General features: G+C 37.9%; 1 protein-coding gene across 2 annotated transcripts in view; it reads right to left on the reverse strand.

Annotated features, from left to right (window-relative positions):
- Orc3 (origin recognition complex subunit 3) overlaps positions 1-25118 on the reverse strand; it is an 80998-nt gene that overhangs the window by 38037 nt on the left and 17843 nt on the right. For both annotated transcript variants that reach the window (XM_059254091.1, XM_059254090.1), the window contains exons 5-9: positions 12524-12628; positions 11065-11213; positions 9234-9367; positions 7411-7570; positions 5520-5633 (exon numbers count right to left, since the gene is read on the reverse strand). In XM_059254091.1, coding sequence (XP_059110074.1) covers positions 5520-5633; positions 7411-7570; positions 9234-9367; positions 11065-11213; positions 12524-12628 — 662 coding nt within the window. The remainder of the gene's footprint in view (positions 1-5519; positions 5634-7410; positions 7571-9233; positions 9368-11064; positions 11214-12523; positions 12629-25118) is intronic.

The following is a 25118-nucleotide window of genomic DNA, read 5'->3' on the forward strand; positions in this document are numbered from 1 at the left end:
TGCCCTTTACCTGCTTAATTTTAACTCTTTTTAAGACCAAAAGTATTTATTTATGGTTGAGGCTGGAGAGATGCCTCAGTAATTAGGAACACTTGTTGCTCTTGAAGATAACCGAGGTTGGGCTACCAGCAACCAGAAGGCAGTGACCATTTGTTAGTTCAGTTCCAGAGAACTGGCCACTCTCTTCTTGCACAAACATACTTGTAGGAAAAATACTCATACACATAAAATAAAAATAAATATTTAAAAAAATTATGTCACAACATTGCAACAGTATTTTCAGACCTTTAATATTTTCAAGGCTACAATTCTGTGGACAAGGTCAGAAAAAGTACTCTCAGAAATACATATTAAAAGAAAACAACACAAATGGATATATTACTGCAGAAACCACTTAAAATGATTGCAAATTTAATAGGGATGAGACTAGTGTATGATCTAAAGATCTAACAGATGTCTCATTACTCAAAAGACATCACCTGAAATTATACTACCTGATCTATCTGTTCAAATAAATATGATGCTGCAGTGGTAGATGCTTTATCTACTGATGAGAGCAACAAAAATCTGTACCTTCAAATTCAGTTTTATTCCATTCAAAAAAAAAAAAAATACACTCACTACTAAAGAACTCAAACAATAGACCACTGTTGTCTCCATAGGAATGATTTTCCAAATTCTAATGTGATTTAATTAAAAACTCTAAAGTAATTTATAAAATGAAATACAAGGATTGGGGATTTAACTCAGTGGTAGAGCACTTGCCTAGCAAGTGCAAGGCCCTGGGTTCCGTCCTCAGCTCTGGGGGGATATATATATATATATATATATATATATATATATATATATATATATATATATATGAAAGATTATCAAATTTGTTTTTCTGATTTTAAACAAGCTTCTCAGGAATAATTTTGTTATTCAGATAATCCTGTATCCCACTTTGCTTTCTCTAGCTATCATAAACATCATGACCAAAAGCAACTTAGGCAAGAAAGGGTTTATCTGGCTTCCATATCCCAACCACAGAACATTATTAAAGGAAGTCAGGGCAGTGACTCTATCACAAGCAGAGGTAGGAACCATGGAGAAATGGGGCTTACAGGGTTGCTTGGGCTCATGTTCAGCTACTTTTCTTATACCCAATTATAGGATGACCTGCCCAGAAGAGGCACCACTCCCAGCAGGCTGGGCTTTCCCACATTAATTAACTATCAAGGAAATGCCACTACGACATATCCGATGTAGTAGAGGCATCTCCTCAATTGAGTTTCTTTCTTCCCAGGTAACTTTACATCAAATTGACAAAAACTAACCAGCACACAGTGTTACTAGACAGACAGGTCTTTAAATAATGGAGAAAACATATTCTAGTCAGTAGAAAATAGCATTCCCCAAAGGAAATTAATGATTTAACATGCTCTTCTATAGACAAATGTAGCTAAAGTTTTCTCTGGTCCTGCCCAGGCCCACGGACCCCGCAGCCACTTATAAAATAATTACTCAGAAGCTTATATTAATTAAAACTCGTTGGCCATTAGCTCAGGCCTACCACTGACTAGCTCTTATACTTAAAACTCAGCCCATTTCTGTTAATCTACATGTCGCCACGTATTCTGTGGCTCTACCTGTGTGCCGTTACATGCTACTCCCTGGACAGCAGGCTGGCATCTGCTCACTCAGTCTTCCTATTCCCAGAATTCTCCTTCTCTGTTTATCCCACCTACACTTCCTGCTGGGGTACTGGCCAATCAGCATTTTATTTATCAACCAATCAGAGCAACACATTCACAGCATAGAGCATCCCACAGCACCTTGGTGCCCAACATGGGGCTCAAACCCAGGACCCTGGGATTAAGAGTCCCATAATCTACCAACTGAGCTAGCTGGGCCATGGCTGCTGGTTCCACCCAACTCAGCTTCCCAACATGGCAGATGTAATTCACCTCCAGCTCTGGGCCATGTGTACCATCAACCCATGGAAGCAGTGGGTCTATGCCTCCATTAAAGCAGCATGTAGCCCAGAAACCTCTTTTCTTTTTCTTTTTTTTTTCTTTTTGGTACTAGCAAAAGCTATATCCACCACGCAGCATAGTGTACAGCTTGGAGACACCTGGTTACTGTTTTGTTATATGCAATTTTACTATGTTAAAGTTAAAACTTTCCTTTTTAATTAAACAGAAAAGGGGAAATGCTGTAGGATAATGCTTTTGTACACTGGTTTAATAAAACACTGATTATCTAGTAGCCAGGCAGGAAGTATAGGCAGGTAAGCAGACAAGGACAATGCTGGGAAGAGGAAGAGCAGAGTCAGGAGTTGTCAGCCAGACACAGAGGAAGCAAGATGTGAAGGCAGAACTGAAAAAAGGTACCAAACCACATGGCTAAACATAGGTTAAGAATTATGGGTTAGCCGGGCGGTGGTGGCGTACGCCTTTAATCCCAGCACTAGGGAGGCAGAGCCAGGCGGATCTCTGTGAGTTCGAGGCCAGCCTGGGCTACCAAGTGAGTTCCAGGAAAAGGTGCAAAGCTACACAGAGAAACCCTGTCTCGAAAAACCAAAAAAAAAAAAAAAAAAAAAAAAGAGAGAGAAAAAAGAATTATGGGTTAATTTAAGTGTAAGAGCTAGTCAGTAATCAGCCTGAGCAAATCGCCAAGCAGTTATAATATTAAGCCTCAGTGTGATTATTTTATAAGCAGGCCACAGGACTGCGGGTGCCTGGCAGGACCTGAGAACCTTCTGGCTACAGACAAATTTTAAAATATTTGGTTGGCTACAGGGTTGCTGTGTTATGTTTTGTCTATTCCTAGTCTCTTCAGAGCTTTTACCCAAAATGATCTCAACTTGTCAGATACCCCTTCTGTGTCTCTTAAGACAGTCACATGATTTCTGCCTGACTCCATTTATGTGCTGGACTGTATGCATTGAATTGTATATTATCCTATGTTTGCATCTTTGGAATGAAACCAACTTGATCAGTGTATGATGACCTTTGTGTTAATGAATTTGGTTTGCAAGTATTTTACTGATAATCTTTGAATCTGTACTAATCAGAGAAATTTATATGTAGTTTTTTGATGTTGTAATTGAGTACTTACCTGGTTTCAGTGTTAGGGTTATATTACCTTTACTAAATGACTCTGGAAGGACCCTCTTTTCTTTACTTACCTGGTTTCAGTGTTAGGGTTATATTACCTTTACTAAATGACTCTGGAAGGACCCTCTTTTCTTTTATGGAGTAGTTTGAGGAACAGTGGCATTAGTTATTCTTAAAACCACAGAAGATCTGGCTGGAGATATAACTGGTCATGGCCTTTCCTTTGTTGTTAAAGTATTACTCTTGACTTACTTTTGATAATTCATATGTTTCTAGAAATTTGTCCCTTTTTTTTCACTATTTTCTAATTCCCTGGAATTAAGTTTTTATAATTTTTCTCTAATTATTTCAGTGGTATGTGTTATCATATTTCTTTTTCATCTCTCATTAACTTGGGGTTTTTCTTGAGGTGGTTAGTTTGGCTATGGGCTTATCAGTCTTATATTTTTGATTCTTCATTGTGGTTTGAATAGGTATGGCCCCCATAGACTCATGTGACTGAATGCTTGGCCCATAAGGAGTGGCACTATTAGGAGGTGTGCCCATGTTGGAGGAAGTGCGTCACTGTGGGGTGGCTTTGGGGTCCCTTATGCTTAAGCTATGCCCAGGATGACACACAGTCTCCTGCTGCCTGAGGATCAAGATGTAGACCTCTCAGCTCTTTCTCCAGTACCATATCTGCCTGTACACTGCCATGTTTCCTGCAATGATGATAATGGACTAAACCTCTGAAAGTGTAAGCCAGCCCCAATTAAATATTTTCCGTTATAAGAGTTGCCATGGTCATGGTGTCTCTTCACAGCAATAGAACCCTAACTAAAACATTCATGTAGTTTCTAATCTCCATTTCATTTATCTCTGCTCTGATCTGTATTACTTCTTTCAGTATACTGATTTGAAACTTAAATTATTGTTGTTTTCCTTCTATAAACCTCAAAGTATGTTTTTTTCATAGCATTGCTTACTCAAAACATTAACTGTGGGTTTACTTTTCTGCCTCCTTTGCTGGACAATGAACAATTTGAGGACAGATTTCTTTTCCCTCTGTATATCTAGGGCTTAGCACTGCCTTCCTTACTGTAAGTGCCTAGTATTTCATAAACAAACAAAATGAAGGCAGAACAAATTTTAGAGGTCATTCTCTCATTTAAGTCTATAAATTGCTAGGTAAATGCTGTCTTGATTTTAAATTCTTTTTTAAAAAGCCAGTTAACAAAAAGGATAAATATCAGACCACAAAATGACTATGATTATGTACAGAAAGAATATACATGAAAAATAACTTAAGAACAGTGGGTGGTGGTGTGTGCCTTTAATCCCAGCACTCTGGAGACAAAGGCAGGTGAATCTCTTGAGTTCAATACCAGCCTAGTCTATTCAGGGCTACACAGAGAAACCTTGTCTCAAAAAACAAAACAATAAAAACTTAAGAGTTTCTAAGGATAAAAGGATGAAGATTATCATATTAGACTTTTTCAATGAAGGTTACAATATATAGGTCTTAATGAAACTGACAACCAGCATGTACTCACAGTGACTACACTTTGACAACTAGGGAGTTGCCAAGAAAAGTAATTAAAAGTAACTTTAAAAAATAACTTAAAAATGGGGTCCTTTTTAAGTTAAAACCAATGTTGTAAGGTTAAAATCAACACTTAGCCTACAGCAATTCATCTGACTCTAATGAGCATGCATTCCCAATGCATAAAAATAAATATTAACAAACACACATGTGCACTGAATATCAAACTATAGCATATCACTTATTTCCATATAACCAGACACTAAAAATATGCAGTTTTTTGTTGTAGTTTTGTTTGTTTGTTTGTTTTTGGTTTTTCAAGATAGGCTTTCTCTGTATAACAGTCCTGGCTGTCCTGGAACTGGCTTTGTAGACCAGGCTGACCTCGAACTCACTGAGATTCACTTGCCTCTGCCTTCCAAGTGCTGGGATTAAAGGTGTGTGTCCCTACTGCCAGGCTAAAAATGTGGTTTTAGAGTTTGAAAAATGTCAATAGCAAAGGTCACAAACACACACAGAACAAAGCTGAAGACGTTCATTCTCTGGCCATAACAGAAGTTTGTTGACCCTCATAAATGGCATTCCTTGGGTAACAAGCCTGTAAGATTTCATCAAGTCCAGAACAAAAAGAAATCCTTCCCCTCCAGCCCATTCCTCAATGGTCAAGACTCTCTAATGGAAACAGCTTTTTTCCATTATTGATACCCTAATTTTATCTTCTATAAGTGACTGCAAGGTAAAAAAGGAAAGGTAGACTCTAGAAAAAAAATAAGTAGAATTGACTTTTTCTAGATCTTACTACTAAAATGTCCTAATCATCACACTAATCAATCTGAAATAATGTAAACTACTTAGAATCAGGTGGTGAACTTTCAAACACATCAGTATTTTCTTACCTTAAGTCCTTTTATGAAGTTTTGAATTGAGAAATCATGATATAAAAAGATGTTGGTCAGAACTTGTAATGCCTTTTTACTTATTTTAAAAGGAAACTGAGCTGTAAGCAGCAGCTGAAAGACAGAGGGACAGAAAGCAGACACATCCTTAGCTTTCGCTAATCATGAGCACGAAGAATAAATAACAAGACAAAGAATGCTACTGCGGCACAACAAATATAAAAGCAATAGTAGCTACACATTTTCTCAGGTCAAATATCAGACAAATAATAAACCTGATTTACTTCAGAGTCAAAAGCAGTCTGGATGACAATCCTGGTGTGTATGAAGAGGGTCTTACAAGGTAGCCCTGGCTGTCCTGAATTTGCTATGTATACCAGGTTGGGGGGTTAAAAAATCAGAGAGCCGCCTGCTGCCTCTATCTCCCAAGCGCCACCATTCCCATCCTCAAACTATATTGTGAACCAAAGATGTCTATCAACTTCTGTTCCTAATCTTCAAACAATACCTATTAACAAAATAACCCTTTTCTTCACAACCAGAAGATAGCAAAAAAAAGAAAAGATGTACTTTCTTGTTACCAAATAAAACTTGTTTCTCTCCCTACTGATCCAAATTAGTGAACTGTAGCAAGCTATGTACTTACTGAACAAGAACATATGAAGAACAAAAATGATTTTTCTCTTTAAAAATATAGAGCAACTTGTATTATTTGGTTAGTTTTCAGGGAGCTACATTAATGCTTTACATCTGAAAATCAAACCTTATACTAGGATTTTTTCCAAAAGTATAGTTGCACAAGGACAACTGCATTTGGCTACAATTAATCAATTTCAAACTGAAGTTTTTTTCCCAATATGTCAATAAATTAGAGTGCTATCTGTTGTGGACAGATGTGTGGAAGTGGTTGGCAGATGACCACAAGGGTTGTCACTGCTCACCGACAGACTATCAGGAAACACATCTTAATGGGATCTACAATGAATCTGTGGCAGTCAATACTAAAGAACCGTATTGCTATTCACACAGGAACATCTTGGAAGTTCAAGTCTCAGCTTAGCAGCTGTTGTTAGGAGCAACGTGACATTGTCAAAGTGCACACAACGACTGCAGGGCTGGAGAGATGGCTGCTCTTGCAGGACCAGGACTCCATTCTCAGCACCCACACAGTGGCTCACAATCACCTGTAACCCCAGTTACAGATTCTAGGAATCTAACACCCTCTTCTGTGCACATACATCCATGTGGACAAAAGACTCATACAATTAAAATAAAAATAAACCTTAAAACCTTTAAACCATTTTATATAAAATACAAGGTCAAAACATACCAGTAATGGTCTGACGTCCATACATTATGTAAAATTTTACTTATTCCTTTTAGTACTAAGACGACTAAAATCCAGGGCTTGCCTTCCACATGGACAGACAAATGTTCTATTAATGAGCTGTATCCCGAAGCCTCTAATTTAACTTTAAAAGCCTAATTTTTTCAACTAAGTAATGAAAGCAAGAATGTACATACAATCACTCTCATAAAGCTTATTTTTTGAGAAGGCAATTTTATACAGAGACTATACTATAAACATAATTTAATAAAAGCATTAAAATTTGCAAATAAGCCAGGCGGTGGTGGCGCATGCTTTTAATCCCAGCACTCAGGAGGCAGAGGCAGGCGGATCCCTGTGAGTTTGAGGCCAACCTGCTCTACAGAGCAAGTTCCAGTACAGGCTCCAAAACTACACAGAGAAATCCTGTCTCAAAAAACAAAAAGAAACAAACAAACAAAAAAATTGCAAATAAGTAGAACAAAGTCTGAGAAACACAGGGATTTCTTGGTATCATTTCTTCTATATAACTCCATGGCATTGGTGGACACGCTTTCTTTTTACCTTATCAAGGATCACTGTCAGGTGCTCCTTGCAAGACAAAGACTGGAAGAGCTCTATACACAGCAGAGATGACACAGCATGAGGAAGCAGTCGATGGATAATGACAGGAGATGTGGCGATTCCGAAAATGAGAATCAGTGGAAACTCATGCAGATGCTGACTAGTTTTTAGAAAGATACAAAGCTTCTTCAGCAAATGTATTTCAAAATGATTGTTTTAAGACACTGTTATTAAGTTTTCTAGATCATTCATTTTCTTTTTAAAGTAAAAATAATAACAAAGTAGCGATCTCATAGATTCTAACTCTTTATCAATCCCTTATGGATCCTTTCCTTTATAAGTAAGAACCCAGAGATCCCTAAGATTAGACTGCCAACTATCATTTAATATACTCTCACCAACTCTGAGTCTCACCCAGTCTTCCTCAGTTTTCCACTAGTCTCCCCTTTCTTTTTCACACATACATTACCTTCACACATATGTAAGTAATCTTTTTGATGGACATCATTCAAATGAGTCATATCCCTTCCTTCTATTTTTATCCTAAACACACTGAACAGGATTTCATATCAGCACAACTAAGACAGAAACAAACAGCTTCTATAGAGTGGAACAGCATAAGGGGTTCTGCAAGTCACACTTCTCTGTACTGTGCCTGCTCTCTCCTATTTCCTATTGCTTTCCACTGTTGGCTGTATAAAGTTCTTTCTATATTCACAAGAATAAAGCACTGTACTCTCTTGTAGCTGTTCTAAGTTCTTTACTTTTGAGGACCATAGTACTACCAAATCCAAGTAAAACAACACTGTTATACACCACACTGTTCATCTGCACAGAATGGTAAGAAGTTTTTTTAAAAAGTCTTAGGACATTAGCTTGAGAATACAGTTCAATGGTAGAGAATTTGCACAGGCATACATGAAGTCTTGGGTTTTATCCCTGGCACAGGGGAATGTTGGGGAGGGGGATATATGAATATATCTACAACTCATTGTTCAATGGGGCAAAAATCCTACCACACCACACTAAAAATAAGAATTTTAGTATGTTAGCTGACATAGAGAATATGCAAAAGAAAGTTAACTATACCCTAACAAATATACAATGAGAACGAATGTCATGGGAATTTAAAATAGGGTTAGTTACTTCAATTTTAAGTCTCATAAGATTCCTTAAAGAAACTTGGGACATTAAAAAAATTCTCACTGGAAATATATAAAAATAACATACTTTCATATTGAAAACATTTAAGGAGATAATCTTTGTAAGATAAATGACATTTTATACTTATTTACCATGTTAACTAAGAACAGGCTAAATCTGTCCGGTTCTCAACCTTATGCCAAAAACCAAGGAAATAATTTGCTAAGAGGTCTTTGAACATACAGTTTTGAACTACTATTCTAAAGTAGTTTTGAATTTCATTTAGTCTTAAAATGAATACTGTGTTTTTAAGTTAAAAGTAATGCTTTCTTAAGAAAAAGGAAAATTTATACAAAACACCAAGTAACTGGAGGTGAAGCATTTCAACAGGGATGGGGACTCAAAGATGGGGAGAGAAAGGCAAGCAGAACCAAATATTGGAAATGCCTTATGGAAATCAGCTACTCTGCATGACTGAAAAATAAAATAAGGGCCCATGAAACGGCTCAGTGGCTAAGGCACAAATGGGGACCTGAGTTTGATCATAGGAGAGCCCATTCACAGTTGCCATCTAGCCTCCAGACATACACTACGGCACACATACCAACACATACATGTCATATTTAGATACACCCCGTAATATTAAATGAAAACACAAAGGTCAACAACACATCATCTACCTGCTGATAATTATGAAGTCTTGGAGTACTTTCGTATTGAAGCTCTCCATATTCTTTAAGATAAGCACAACAGGAGGAGACTGCCATTGTCGACAAGTAGGCCTCTTTTTGCTCGTCATTTTTGGGTCTGTGTTCTAAGTCATTGTGGAATGGAGGAGTTAAAAGTAAGCCTTATCAGCCAAACAACACCATAATGCCACTTATTAATATGCTACTCTTGCTGGGCAGTGGTAGTGCATGCCCTTAATCCCAGCACCTAGGAGGCAGAGGCAGGCGGATCTCTGTGAGTTCGAGGCCAACCTGGGCTACAGAGTTCCAGAAAAGGCTCCAAAGCTACACAGAGAAATCCTGTCTTGAAAAACGGAAAAAAAAAAAAAAAAAAAAGTCACTCTTACTATATTTCACAATGGCTGTTTTTATTTTTCCCAAATAATAAACAGTATCTCATTCTAATAGTTACTAGTAAAATCAGTTTCTAGACATAGTAACAGTAAGAAAAAGGTTCAGTAAGACCCATAACATATATAAAATAAATTTTCTGCTGAAAAACGTAAGAAAAAGAAACTTTTCTATACAACTGATTTTTTTCAGTTGATACATGAGTATGCTCTAATGTGAATTTTATTATCAATGTAAAGGCACAATGAATGTAGTATTTCAAACTTTAAACCTTGAGATGGACACTAAATATTTGGCCAAACCGAACTTAAAGATACTGGACTTAAATTGCCATGACTTTAATTTCTAAATATACCTAAGATTTTGGATCAAATTATTATCATAAGCATCCTTACATAAAACACTTTATGTTCCATACATTGAACTTCGTGTATGACTTCAGCAAAACACATTAGAAAACGTCACTACAGTACTTTTAAAGAGGGAACTCATGAAAGTTGGATCAATGGCTGTAGAGCCTACATGGGACTGGACTAGGCCATTTGCATGGCAAGACAGTTGTGTAGCTTGATCTGCTTGGGAGACCCCCTGGTGGTAGGATCAGAAGGGGGAAGGGCTTGGACTTGCCTCTACTGGATGTGCCTTCTTGTGGGTGGGAGTGGGGGATGGGTTTGAAGAGGGGGGGGAAGAGGGGGGTCTTTGGTATGTAAAATGAATGAAAAAATTTTCTTAATAAAAAAAATAGGGCTGGGCGGTGGTGGCGCACGCCTTTAATCCCAGCACTCTGGAGGCAAGAGGCAGGTGGATCTTTGTGAGTTCGAGGCCAGCCTGGTCTACACAGCGAGATCCAGGAAAGGCGCAAAACTACACAGAGAAACCCTGTCTCAAAAAACCAAAAAAAAAAGAAAATTTAAAAAATGCTCATAGTAGAATGAAATTTATATTTTGTTGAATATACTTTACTTATTGTATTGTTTTGTTCAATATATCTTATTTTTACAGCAATGTTTCCCAAGAATTCTGAGCATGGAACAAATTAAAATTTAAAAATTACAGAATTACTTGTCAAGAACTAAACTGATAGCAGGAATAGGTGATATGTGTCTACCAAACAAAAGCAAATACTGAACTTAGGAAGTACTATAAGAAAGTTACAGCCATTACTACAGAAATAGAATTTGCAACAGAACCAACTTGGGATGTTTTCTTTTTGTCATTTCATGGACTTCTCCCATAAATAAAATGTCCTCTAGTAATCCAAGCACTTACCAGTAATTAATCTACATACTACATACTTTCAAATTCTAGTAGCTTCAGAAGAAATAACTACCATAAAACTGCTACTACTGCCTTACCGACTTGTTTATTAGGAGAGTGATACATAAGTAAACTAATCCCCAGCCAACCTTCTGAGTATTCAGTTTCCTTTTACCTGTGTGACAGTCTTGTACCAACTAGAAAGTGAATCCATTGAATAATTTGTCTTTTTCGGGGTGTTAACACTTTTCACCTCTTTGGAATTTTCATCTACACAGCAGTCCATCAACTGTGAGGTCAACTTTTGCAAAAAGTGTTTCACATCTGCAGAATATAAAAAGCAAGAAAACTTATCCACTAAAACCTTTGATAAGCTGATTGCATTATTTAAGTGGAGTATATTTTTTCTGTATTTCATCAATATAGTTAAAATATGCCATACATATATATATTATTATTACTCATTAGTACCCTTCCCTTATTATTTAATTTATCAGGGGCTGGACACATTCAGTTGGTACTGTACTTGTCTACCATGCATAAAACCCGAGAGTTGACTGCCAGTATTCAAGAAAAACTGAATGTGGTCAAGCATGCCTGAAAATCCCTGGACTGGGAGAAGGCAGGAAGATCAGAAGTTCAAGGTCATCTTCTGCTACACAGTAAATTCAATGACAGCCTGGGTTACATGAAACCCTTTCTAAATAAGATAAAATAAATATATTTCCTTAGTTCAGATTAAAATCAGATCAAAATTTATGTGTATTATCTACAAGTATTATCTAAGCAAACGTATAAGCAGGAAATCATAAATTATTTTTAGAATATCATGTACTTACTTTCTGAACAACAAAAGAATGTCACAGTCCTTTGCTGTGGGATGTTCTGTATGGCAAATGTGTTGCTGATTAGTCAATAAATAAAACACTGATTGGCCATTGGCTAGGCAGGAAGTGTAGGCGGGACAAGGAGGAGAATAAAGCTGGGAAGTGGAAGGCTGAGTCAGAGAGACACTGCCAGCCTCCACGATGACAAACAGCATGTGAAGATGCCGGTAAGCCACGAGCCATGTGGCAAGGTATAGATTTATAGAAATGGATTAATTTAAGCTGTAAGAACAGTTAGCAAGAAGCCTGCCACGACCATACAGTTTGTAACCAATTTAAGTCTCTGTGTTTACTTGGTTGGGTCTGAGTGGCTGTGGGGCTGGGCAGGTGAGAGAGATTTGTCCTGACTGTGGGCCAGGCAGGAAAACTCAAGCTACAGTCCTTAACATCAAGAGTTATAAGAATTATTTTATTGATTATAAATCTTCCTTTACACTCATTTTAAAAAGCCATCCTTAAGACTTAAATTCTAATTCATCACAAGAGTAGTACATTAAATCTGTTATCAGTCCAGATGCAAACAAATCTGAGTATGACAGTGTGCATTTAATGGCTTTACATACTCAAGTCTGGCTCTGCCTACAGACTGTTTTTTTAACCATTGATGGCCTTTTCAAGTGGGAAAATAAATTGATTTATGGCAATGAGTAAAAATGAGTGAGACATACACAGAGTGGGAGCCAGGCAGAGTAGAGGTGAGCATAATTTTGTAACATCTCACCAAGAAACCATGCATTTATATTTTACCTGGACAATCCTTAGCTTGTAATGAGACTACATATGGTGTGACATTATTCTGAAGGGTCTCTGTCAGACTTCTGAATATTAAATCATGATCCGTGACATTCACACCTATGAGAAAATAAACAACATGTCATCATCTTCATTAATAATTTAATTAAGGGTATTTTAAAAAGCAAACAAAGCATCGAATGAAAACAGTTTAAAAACACGATTTGCAACAGAAATCCAGAAAACTGCAACGGGATTGACTCTACTCACAGAACATGATCTAAAGAAAATGTGGTACAGTTTAGTCCAGAACAGCCCACGGCCCAGTTGGTGAAGGCATGGGTCTCAACCTAGATTCTTACTGGGAGATGGTGAGATCTACTGGAAGAAGGTTGGTTCCTGTCTATCCCTATCTGCCCAGAGGTAAGCAAGCACTTTGTTAACCAAATACTGCTCTGTGGTGATATTTTATTTGTGCTGAACTGTGGTGATATTTTATTTGTATGTTAATAAATGAAGTTTGCCTGGAGATCAGAGAAAATAGCAAGTCATTTTAAGTAAACACAAAAGTCAGGCAGTGGTAGCACACGCCCTACATCCGATCACTTGACAGGCAGGGTGCTGTGGGATGTTCTGTATGGCAAATGTGTTGCTAATTAGTCAATAAACACTGATTGGCCATTGGCTAGGCAGGAAGTGTAGGCGGGACAAGGAGGAGAATAAAGCTGGGAAGTGGAAGGCTGAGTCAGAGAGACACTGCCAGCTGCCACTATGACAAACAGCATGTGAAGATGCTGGTAAGCCACGTGGCAAGGTATAGATTAATGGAAATGGATTAATTTAAGCTGTAAGAACAGTTAGCAAGAAGCCTGCCACGGCCATACAGTTTGTAAGCAATATAAGTCTCTGTGTTTACTTGGTCGGGTCTGAGTGGCTGTGGGACTGGCGGGTGAGAGAGATTTGCCCTGACCATGGGCTAGGCAGGAAAACTCTAGCTACAGCAGGGTCTCTGTTCAAGGCCACACTAGGCAACAGAGCCAAGCGTGGTGACACACGCCTTTAATCTCAGTACCAACCATAGAGACCTGGAGGTCTGTACAGACAGGCAGTGACAAGGAAGTGAGGTAGCTGGGCTAAGAGCCAATGAGAAGACAGAACAGCAAGGCAATAAAAGCCTGGGTAGACAGGAAGTCGTGGCATTTTGTAAGTTGCAGAGCTGGTGAGGTAAGGTCGGTTGGTGGCTCTCACTATTTCCCCAATCTCTAAGGATTTCACCACTATATTTGGCTCTGTGTTTATTTAATAAGACCGCTTAGAAATTCAGCTACACTACTCCATAATATACTATCTCACAACATGCTCCAAAGCCAGGAGCCAACTCACTATACAACAAAATCCTTGAAACCATGAGTCAAACAAACATTTCCTTCCTTTAAGTTGATTACCTAGATTGTTTTGTCAGTATCAAAAAGTTAACACAACTAATTTGTCCAGAAAGGCCTGTAGTTCAATTCTTCCTTTGAAATGACTGCTAAGCAAATATAATTGTTGACCTTGGAAAATAGCTTAGGAGCAATTTCATTACTTTATCAAACTCCCACAGAAATCATTAGTCATTTAAGTACAAGGGACTAAGAAATCTAACCCTTTTGTGACCTTCCTTAAACACTGAGGATAAAAGATGAATACTATCATTGAAATCACAGTAGTTAATTGAAAAATGTGTAATAATTTCTGAGAGAATTAAAACAAATTAAAACTTTGGAACTTCAGTTTTTAATCAAAGCACCCTTTCATTTTGAAAAATCAGTTTTTGATGCACTCTATATGGTACATCAGAACTGGTTGGAAATTTCTCCGCTACTTTGGAATTTGTTCTGTTAATTAATACCTTCCTTAACTTAACAATCTGTGACTTACAACGCCAACATTCAGGAGGCAGAGGCAGGTGTGAGTTCCAGGACAGCCTGGCCTACATATTGAGTTCCAGGGTAGTCTGGGAGACAGAGAAACCCTTTCTCAAAAAACCAACAGGAAAAAAAAAATTCTTTAGCATTTTAGCAGATAGCAGCACATATCTTCAACCTGCTTTAGCCTAGTCATACAAGTCACAGGATTTAGAAACAAATTTCAGAATCATTCATGCCAGCAATAAGCCCCCTTTAAAATTTCCAGAAAACAAATATATTAGCAGACTATTTCCCATGTTGTCTATCGGCTTTCTTTCTTTCACCTATCTACTTTTAGCAGGTGTTTGTTTGAATGAGCCTACAGGCTCATATATTTAAATGCTTGGTCCCAGTTGGTAGAACTGTTTTGGGAAGAATTAGGAGGTATGGCCTTGCTGGAGGAGGTGTGTCACTGGGGGTGGTGGGCTTTGAGGTTTACAGGCCCATGCCAGGCCCACTCTCTCTCTTTCTCTGTGTCTACAATTGAGAATAAGATGTAAACTCTCAGCCACTGCTGCGGGACCAGGCCTGCCAGCTGCTGCTATGCTCCCCACCATGATGGTCATGGACTCACCCTCTGAAATTGTAAGCAAGCCTTCATTTAAATGCTTTATTTTATAAGTTGCCTCCTCCATTTAAATGCTTTACTACATAAGTTGTCTTGGTCATGGTATATATGAATGGCAATAGAACATAACGAAGATTGCAGTCTATTTCTTTCTTTCCTTTTTTTTTTCCCCCCTGGTTTTTCAAGACAGGGTTTTTCTGTGTAACAGCCCTAGCTATCCTCAAACTCACTCTGTAAACTAAACTGGCCTTGAACTCACAGAGATTCACTTGCCTCTGCCTCCTGACTGCTGGGATTAAAGATGTGCACCACCACATCTGCTATCTGTAGTAGGCTATATGTAGTTTAAAAAAAGAAAGAAAGAAAAGGAATACAAAAAGAAAAAAAAAAAATACAGAAACAGAGTGTGCTCCAGAGCCTTCAATGTTAAATCATTCCTAGCAAACACCAAAGTCTATGATATAAATAATGCATCTCTAAACAAAATGGAGCATTCAGTTAAACAATGGCTTATCTTTCTCTGACTCCATAAAATCTATTTAACATTATGTTCTCTAAAACAAAATACCTTACTTCATACAAGATAATCAACAATGTTGAAGAAACAAATGATTATTTCATAGAAAATAACTGTTACGTACATTTCTCTAGTTTTAATGTTTTTTGTTACCATTTTTTTTTTTTTGGTTTTTCGAGACAGGGTTTCTCTGTGTAGCTTTGCGCCTGTCCTGGATCTCGCTCTGTAGACCAGGCTGGCCTCGAACTCACAAAGATCCACCTGGCTCTGCCTCCTGAGTGCTGGGATTAAAGGCATGCGCCACCACCGCCCGGCAATGTTACCACATTTTTAAAGGACTTTATTCCTAGTTATGTGTCTACTTATGTGTCAGTGTGAGGATACATATTAGAGCTGGCACACCTGAGTACAATTTTACTGAAGTAAGGAGTCAGTTACCCTTGGGCTGGATTTATAGGCAGCTATGAGCTGTCCAACAATGGTACTAGATTCCAAAGTCTTGTCTTTTAAAAGAGCAGCAAGTTCTCTGAACTGGGAAGCCATGCTTCTGGACCTTCAACAGTTTAACCAGAAAAGTATTTTCAGACCATAATTTTGCAAAATGTAATTTCTATTTTCCTGTTGACAAGAAGTAGACAGAGCAAATTCTCACAACTTATCAGGCCATTTCTTTTCACTGTGCTTCTTCCTATCACCTCCAACAATGGTAACCTGCCAATACTGAAAGAAAACATTCAATAGTGGTAGACCATCATAGGGTTAAGGTTCCCCCTTAATAACTGCAAAGGGTTTTCAAACCAGATGGTAGACTCTCCTCAATGAACATAAACACAAAAAAACTCAATAAAATACTTTTAAATCAAACTCAAGAACACATCAAAAAGTACCATACAGCATAATCAAATGGGCTTCATCCCAGAAACATAGGGATGGTTTAACATATGTAAGTCAGTAAATGTCACCCACTACATAAACATTCAGAGACAAAGCATATGAGCATCTTATTAGATACAGATAAAGCCTCTGACAAAATCCAACATGTTCATCCCTTCATGTTAAAAGTCCTGGAGAGACTAGTGCTATAGGGGACATATCTCAAGATAATAAAGGTAATGTACAACAAATCCATATCTAACATGATGCTAAAAGGAAAAAAACTCAAAGCAAAGCAAATCAGGAATAAGAGAAGGATGTTTACTCTCTCTGTACCTATTAAATGTAGTGCTTGAAGTCTTAGAGCAAATGACAAGTAAAAGTGATAAAGGGGATACAAACAGGAAAGGAAAGTCAAAATATTGTTACTGATGATACGACTCCATACATATAAGACCCTAAGGACCCCACTAGGAAATTCCAAAGGCTAATGAACACATTCAGCAGAGTAGCAGGATACATACAAAAACCAGTATTCTTCCTATAGAAGATTAACAATCATACAGAGAAAGAAACAATCCCAATCACAGTAGCTTCAAAATAACTAAATAAATAACAATCTTAGTATTAATTTAACCAAGAAAGTAAGACTTGTACAATGAATATTTTAGGATACTGAAGAAATTGAAGAAATACTAAAAGATGGAAAGACCTCCTGTGTTGATAGACTCACAGGAATAATACTGTGAAAACAGCCATCCTACCAAAAATAATCTATTGATAGCGAACTAGATCCTTATCTTTCACCTTACACAAAACTCAACTCCAAATGGTTCAAGAAACTCAGCACAGACTTGATACCCTGAATCTGATAGGAGAGAAAGTAAGGACTACACTTAAAAGTGTCAAAAAGACATTCTGAACAGGACCCTAGTACCACAGTTACTAAGACCACCGTCTAAGAAATCGGATCTCGTGATACCAAAAGGCTCGTATACAGCAATGACACCATCATTCCAGTGACGAGGCAGCTACAGAATGGAAAAGAATGTTCATCAGCTAAATATCTAAGTGAGGGTTAGCAACTAGATATACAAAGAATTAAAACTAAACACCAAACCAAACAACCCAAATTAAAAATTTGGGAATAGAACTAAATATAGAATTCCCAAAGTAAATATGAATAGCCAAGAAATATTTTTTAAAATGTAGCCATCAGAGAAATGCAAATTAAAAGTATTTTGAAATTTAATCTTACCCCAGCCAGGATGGCTAAGATCCAAAATACAAATGGATGTAGGAAGAAGAAACAGTAATGCACTGTTGGTGGAAGTACAAATGGAGGCACAATGGCAGGTTCCTCAAAAGGCTAGAAATAGATTTACCACATGATCCAGTAATGTTATTTCCAAATGGCTCTGTATAGAGAAACCAGTTCATCCATATTCACTGTTGCTCTACTCATAACAGCAAAGAAACAGAAGGCGGGGTTGGGGATTTAGCTTAGTGGTAGAGCGCCTGCCACTAATGAAAGTATGTAATTACATGGATGAAGCTGGAAATAACTCTGAGTGAGGTCACCCAATTGTTTCATGTTCTCTCTCATATGTGGATGCTGGCTTTGAATCTTGAGATATGTGTGTGTGTGTGTGTGTGTGTGTGTGTGTGTGTGTGTGTGTGTGTGTTTAAACTGGCATATCCATACACAGCAGAAAACTAGTAAGAGGCCATGGGGAGGGGTGGTTCAGGGAATGGGGGATAGACAAAGATGGTATGAATGGGGAAAAGTGCATAATGGAAGAAGGGTTAAATGGTATAAGGAGTATGGTGATAAGTAGCACTAAGGACCATGTTGAAAAAGCCAGATGGGAACCTATTACTGTAGAAGCTTCCTAAAACATTTATACTCAAATATAAAGAATTTAAATGGAGTTACCCTATAATGGGGTAGGTGAGATGACAATGTGTTGTGGAATAATAATATTGTACACTGTAAATATGTCACTCAGATTGGCTTAATAAAAAGTTGAATGGCCAGTGGCTAGGGAAGGATTTTCAGGGCAGAGAGAATGCTGGGAACAAGAAGGCGGAGCTGCTGGTGAGACATAAGAGGATGCAAGACATATAGGAGAACTAAAAGCCATGAGCCATGTAGATGAATAGAAATGGGTTAATTTAAGTTATAAGACTAGCTAAAAACAAACCTAAGCTATTGGTGGAGCTTTCATAACTAATAAGTCTCCATGTGGTTATTTGGGAGGTGGCAGGAGAGACAGAGAAAGACTTCCTGCAATTGGTACCCAATATGGGGCCATGTACACATAAGGCCTGAAAAAGCTAAAAAAAAAAAAAAAAAAAAAAAGAAAAAGAAAAAGAAAAAGTTCAGAGCATGGAGTCAAATGTGGCTTCCTGGTGACCATGGTCTCTCAGGTAGGCTCAGTGCTAGCTACTTACAGAGGTGTGGTTCTTTTAAGAGGCCCTGCTACCAAGCACTTAAACGGAGTTTATGAGCATCAGGCAGCATGCTACTTGGTGGCATGAAACTAGGTAGAAACATCTACAGCAGCATGGACCCAGAAACTTCCCAGAGCTGGGGCAGTAAACATTGCTCCAACTGGTACCTCTGACATGAGGCTAGGCTCTCAGGTAATTGGGGGCGGGGGTAGCTAGCTGCCAGCACACTATAAGCTAAGCTGCATGGAGGTTTAAGGTTTTGCTCACGCAGACAGAAAAGGTTACAGATACGCAGTAAAGCAGGTTCAGTTGAAAAAAACTTGTAAACAGTGTGTTTAATAATATGCACAGGCTTAAGAAAAAAAGAAAAAGGATATAGACAGTCATAAAATATAGTTTAAAAATAATAAAATCTTTAAAAAAAGAGTAAGTAGTAAAAAAAAAAAAAAAAAGAGTAAGCCACAAAGAGATGGGAAATACATAAAGAGTCTGGATCCTGTATGTTATTGTGTTGTCTTCAAATTTTTTGATTGCTGATAAGCAAATGACAACTGCTAGACAACATGGGATTGTGAAAGGGACTGCTGAATTAAATCAGCCTAGATACTTTAAGAATGCCTTAACTTTAAAATGGAACTCAAAAAATGTATTGCTGTGGGGAAGAGGTTATGCTTTTGTTTCTACAGTAAACGAAAGGCTGTGGGTTCGTTAAGGTTCATAAAGATCAGATATGATCAGGGAAGATCCCCACCACCACCAAATCCTAATTACAAACATAAAGAAATAAACCTTAAAAAAAACAAGCAGGCAAACAAACAAACAAAACCTACAAGACAGGTGATGTATATTTTATCTTCTCAAGCAAAACAAAAAAGTCATCTTTGGTTGGCTTTCATACAATGCACAGTCCATACTTGTGTTAATGCAGGTATGTATGTTACCTTTGAAAATTTGCGTGTTTTCAGAAGAAGGGGCCCAGACACCAATGAAAACGAGTAGGCCAGGTGATCCAGCCTCTCAGAGCATCTCTGTTGCAGTTTCCTTAGAGTTCTATATCCAGAACAGCTTCAAGGCTGCTGGCCGAAATGGTCCGGCCTCATAGATTACTCCAGCTAGACTTCAAATAAGCCCCCCATTTTCCCATCACACGGAAACTAAACAACAGCTATCTCTCCCAGGACTTAACCATTATCCTAATTTTCTCAGGGTCCTCCAAAGATGCCAGTGTCCACAGATAACAAGAAGCAGTCTAGAGAATAAAACACCCATATTACCAAGAGATAGAGTGGATGGTTTCTGGTCATTCAGTGAGCTATAGATGTTTGTCATTGTATAGGGGGTTGTTACAAACTGTTATTGGTCATGGTCAGAAAAAAAACTAAACAAAGGAGATTAGATTCAGGGATCTCTGTTTGAAGAGATAAGGGGGGATATAGTATAAAAATGATGAAATAAAAGGGAGGATTATTGAGTCAACTTTTAAGGTTATTTTAGTTAGAACATACTGTACATACGTTTCTATCCTTGTTTAAGATGTTGTACCTATGCAACTCCTTTAACAATGAACTCTAGTCCTTCAAAGTTATTATTACAAACTATTCAGGATAATAAAGAAATACAGGTTAGTAGTTATTCACCTATAACAATCAAACTTGTAGTTATGCAAGATATGTTTTCAAGATCAAGCAGAGATGTATTTTAGATAGATAGATGGTCTCCAAACACTTCAAAGACCTACAGAATATGACATTTAAAATGTTTTGTTAACATAGTGCTTTTCATGACAATGAGACATGTCTGCTCCTGGCAGTACTAATTTACTTCAGAGAAGATGATGGGCATTGAAGAAACTCCATATGGAGTTTGCTTTCAATGTGGCAAAACTAGCCATCTGGGCAAGAAGTACTCTTGTTTTGACTGCTAACAGTATGCTGTGCAAACTGGACAAGCAGGACACAAAGGAAAAATGCTGTTAAACTTTGCCAAGATAATGCAGGACAGTACTTCAAAATTCCTGCTTCATAGAAAAGTCTGCCAGACATTCTGCAGGACACATAGGAAAATGACTGCTGAACTTTGCCAAAATAAAGTGGGACAGTCCATCAAAATTCGTCCTTCACATAAAAGTCTATCATATTTTCTAGGCCAGTAGGCCAAAGATAGATGCCCCAAAGTTGCAGAGGAACCTTGGGGTGACTGTCTAGGCAGCCAGATGTCACCGTTGTTTCATAATTTTGGAAGTGGCTTTGCACAGCACTTCCTGTTTACTCAGGTAATATTATATCCTTCTGGGTCTTTGATGGAATTTAAGACTAGATAATTATAATTTTCCTTAGTTATGATAAAAGATAAATTAGGTACAAAAATTTGGACTCATCAAGAGAGGATAGATAATGGAGTATTTTCTCTAAATCTGCCAAATACAAATGGACTGGACATTGTAAATGCAATTCTTATTCAATAATTGTTCTTATTGTATATAGTTTATTTATATATTGTCTATTTAGACAATACTTGATAATTATTTTTATTGTATACAGTTTTACTGTGTTAAAAGTTCAAATTTTTCCTTTTTATTTAGACAAAAAGGGGGAAAGGTTGTGGAATAATCTCTTTGTACTGTGAATATGGGTCACTCGAATTGGTTTAATAAAAAGCTGAATGGCCAATAGCTAGGCAGGATTTTGAGGAATGCTGGGAAGAAAGCAGAGTCGCCAGTGGGACAAGAGAGGATGCAAGACATGCAGGAAGAGAAGTAAAGGCCACAAACCACATGGCAACATGTAGATGAACAGAAATGGGTTAATTTAAGTTATTAAGAGCTAGCCAAAAACAAACCTAAGCTATCGGCAGAGCTCTCATAATTAATAATAAGTCTCTGTGTCATTATTTGGGAGCTGGCAGGTGGGACAGAAAAAGACTTACTACAACAATGCCACCTCAAGACACAAGAGGCTATCAAATAAAAAGTGCCAGGTATGAATTACCTCTTTTTGAGTTGTTAGTCAGTGGGGTCCTATAGATCCCTACCCCAAAACATTACAGACTACTGTTACTGCTCTTTACTACCTTTTAGAACTTGAAGACCCTACTGCCGAAGACACCACATATCTAAGTACTAGGTCATAGAGAAATCAAGCTGGTACAGACCTGAATGCTTCCCCCCTATTAGTTAGCTTTTGTAGGACTGAAAGAAAGGCTCTATGCATGCCACCAAATGAGAAAGGCCAATCCAAGGCTTTCTCAGAGGCTCTGATGAAAGGACAAAGGGAACACTAGTTCTATGTCCTTGCCCAGGGGCACAGGGCCTGGAAGGAGTAATAGTTTCTGTTCCAGGGAACCTGGCTTTTCCACCCTGAAGAGGCTGGAGTTAACAGTTCTAAGGCCACAGAGCACTCAGTTTGTGATGCACTTGAGATACCCTGTATTCCCTTTCAGTCACTACTTGAGTCAGCTTCCTACTAATTTTATCTCATTGTAAGAAAGCATCCTGATGATTCTGTCCCATTTTCTTGACACTGTATATAAGGTGCTGTACTTCTTAATAAACTTGCTTGGCATAAGACATGCTTAAGGCTTATACATGATCTCCTAACCCCAACATTCCTGTCTTTATTATTTCTCATATTCTGGTATCTCCTCGGGGAACATGTCACTGAAGAACTACCTGATGGTCACCTTCAAGGTACAATAATGATTGGCCTAAAGAGACATTCTCACTGATGCAATAGTGGCAAAAATATTATGGGAGTAACCATTTTCTGATTGAGTTTAAAAGGCACTCCACAAGATGAAACCAATGCTTGGTTTCATTCACTGATCAAACAAAAAAACAGTGGCTGGTTTTCTGTTTGTTTGTTTGTTTTTTTAAATTCTGCCTGAACTATTATTCTGCAAAATGAACATAGTAATAAATAAGCTTACCCCTAAGTTCTTATTTTTATACCCATAGATGAGTACATCTCTCAACCCTCCTCAGAGAAGCTTCTTTTGAAGACAGTGATTAATACAGAGACATACAGTCATCATGCAGAGAATAAGCCTGTGGAGTGTGTAAATTCCAAATGGAATTAATCACAGCCCCTCCACCCAAGGTTCAGAGAGCAATGCAGAAGAGGGGGAGAAAGATTTCAAGAGCCATAGAGAAAGATGCCTGTAGAGAAACATATTAGTCAGACGTAACAGTGCAGTTATACCCATGAAGTCGGAGAGGCTGCCATTGCATGCAGAAGATTTTCACAGGATTAAGCTGACAAAAATACCAGCATAGATGGAAGGGGGATTATCAAGTCCCTCCCTTAACTGAAGAGTTATTGATGGCTGCTGGGAGAGGGAGTGAGTTTCTCCAAGTCAAATAAATGAAAGAATGGAGAAATAAAATCCAGACTGATAAAACTAGAAACGAGAAGGGGGACATAATAATAGACAAGAAAACCCAGAGAATCATATGACATACTTTAAAAATCTGTATCCAACCAAACTGAAAAACCTAAACGAAATGAATAAATTTCTTTATAAATACAGCTTACCAAAGTTAAATGAATATCAGATAAGCAATTTAAACAGATGTATAACTCCTAGTGAAATAGAAGCAGTAATTACAAATCTCCCAACCAAAAAAGCCCAGGGATAGACTGACTCAATATAGAATTCTACCAGACTTTCCAAGAAGAACTAATGCCAATACTTCTCAAATTATTCCACAGAATAGAAACCAACGGAACATTGTATAATTCTTTTTACAAGGCTATAATTAACCTGATATCTAAACCAAAGACCCAAGAAAGAATGAAAATTATAGACCAATATCCCATATGAACAAAGATACAAAAAATTTCAATAAAATACTTGCAAATAGAGTCCAAAAACAAAACAAATAGATATTTAACAATTTACACATCCAATAGAGTTAGTAGCTAAAATATAAAGAATTCAAAGAACTGGACATCAAGAAAACAAATAAACTAATTTAAAAATGAGCCATATAACAATACAGAATTTTTAAAAGGAGAAACATAATTTGCTGAGAAAAACTTAAAGAAATGTTCAATGTCCTTAGCCATCAGGGAAATGCAAGTCAAAATTCCTCTGAGATTTCATCTTAAACCTGTCAGAATGGACAAGATCAATACAACAATGACAGCTCATGCTGATGAGGATATGGGGTAAGGAGAACAGTGGTCCACTGCTGGTAGGAGTGCAAACTCTTACAGCCACTATGCAATCAGTGTGGTGTTTCCTCTGAAAGCTAGGAATAGATCCACCTCAAGATGCAGCTATTCCACTCTTGGGCATATCTACTCATAATAGCCAGAACCTGTAGATAGTCTAGATGCCCATCAGTGGATAAATGGATAAAGACAATGTGATACATTTATACAATGGGACATTACTCAATTGTTTAAAAAAATAAGGTCACAGGAAAATAAATAAAGCTTTAAAAAAAAATTATCTTAACTAAGGTTACCTGGAACCAAAAAAACCATGTATTCTCTTAGATGTGGATCTTAGCTTTTAAGCCTTCAAAAGGCATGCTACAATCCATATAACCACTGAGGTTAGGCATAGAGAAGGGACTGTGGGGAGGGAAGGACCTCCAAGGAAGGGGTGGTAGAATAAATAGTTATGGAGAAACAGTGGAGAGAGTGGATTAAATGGGGAGGGAAGGGAAGAAGGGTAGACATGGGAAGAGGGGAGGGACAGGTAACATTAAGTGCCATTTGTGGGGTCATATGGAAACCTACTACTGTAGAATCTTCTTAAAATATATACATATATGGAACAAATTTATGTGGAATCACAAAACAATGTGGGAGATGAAGCCCCAACCAGACATCTTTTGCCACCAAGTAAAAACTCCAGTGCCAGGAATAGGTTAAATCTACTTGAGTCGTTGGCCAAAGAGGCCCCACTGAAACTGTGGTGAATGGCCCCAATACTCCCACGTCTCAACATTTGATTCTCAGTTGGTGGACTGTTTATAAAGGATTTGGAGGAGTGGCTTTGTTGGGGTGCATGTGTTACTGGGGGTGTGTTTTCATACTTTAAAATCCCACACCAGACCCAGTCTCTCTTGCTACGACTCCTCCTTGAATCGGAATATAAGCTCTCAGCTTCTGCTCCATCACCACGCCTGCCTGACACTATGCTCCCTGCCATGATGATCATGGACTAACCCTCGGACACTGTAAGCAAGCCCTCAATTAAATGCTTTCTTTTAGAAGTTGCTTTGGTTATGGTGCTTTTTCA

This window comes from Peromyscus eremicus, chromosome 2, assembly GCF_949786415.1.
Source record: "Peromyscus eremicus chromosome 2, PerEre_H2_v1, whole genome shotgun sequence".
Lineage (NCBI taxonomy): Eukaryota > Metazoa > Chordata > Mammalia > Rodentia > Cricetidae > Peromyscus > Peromyscus eremicus.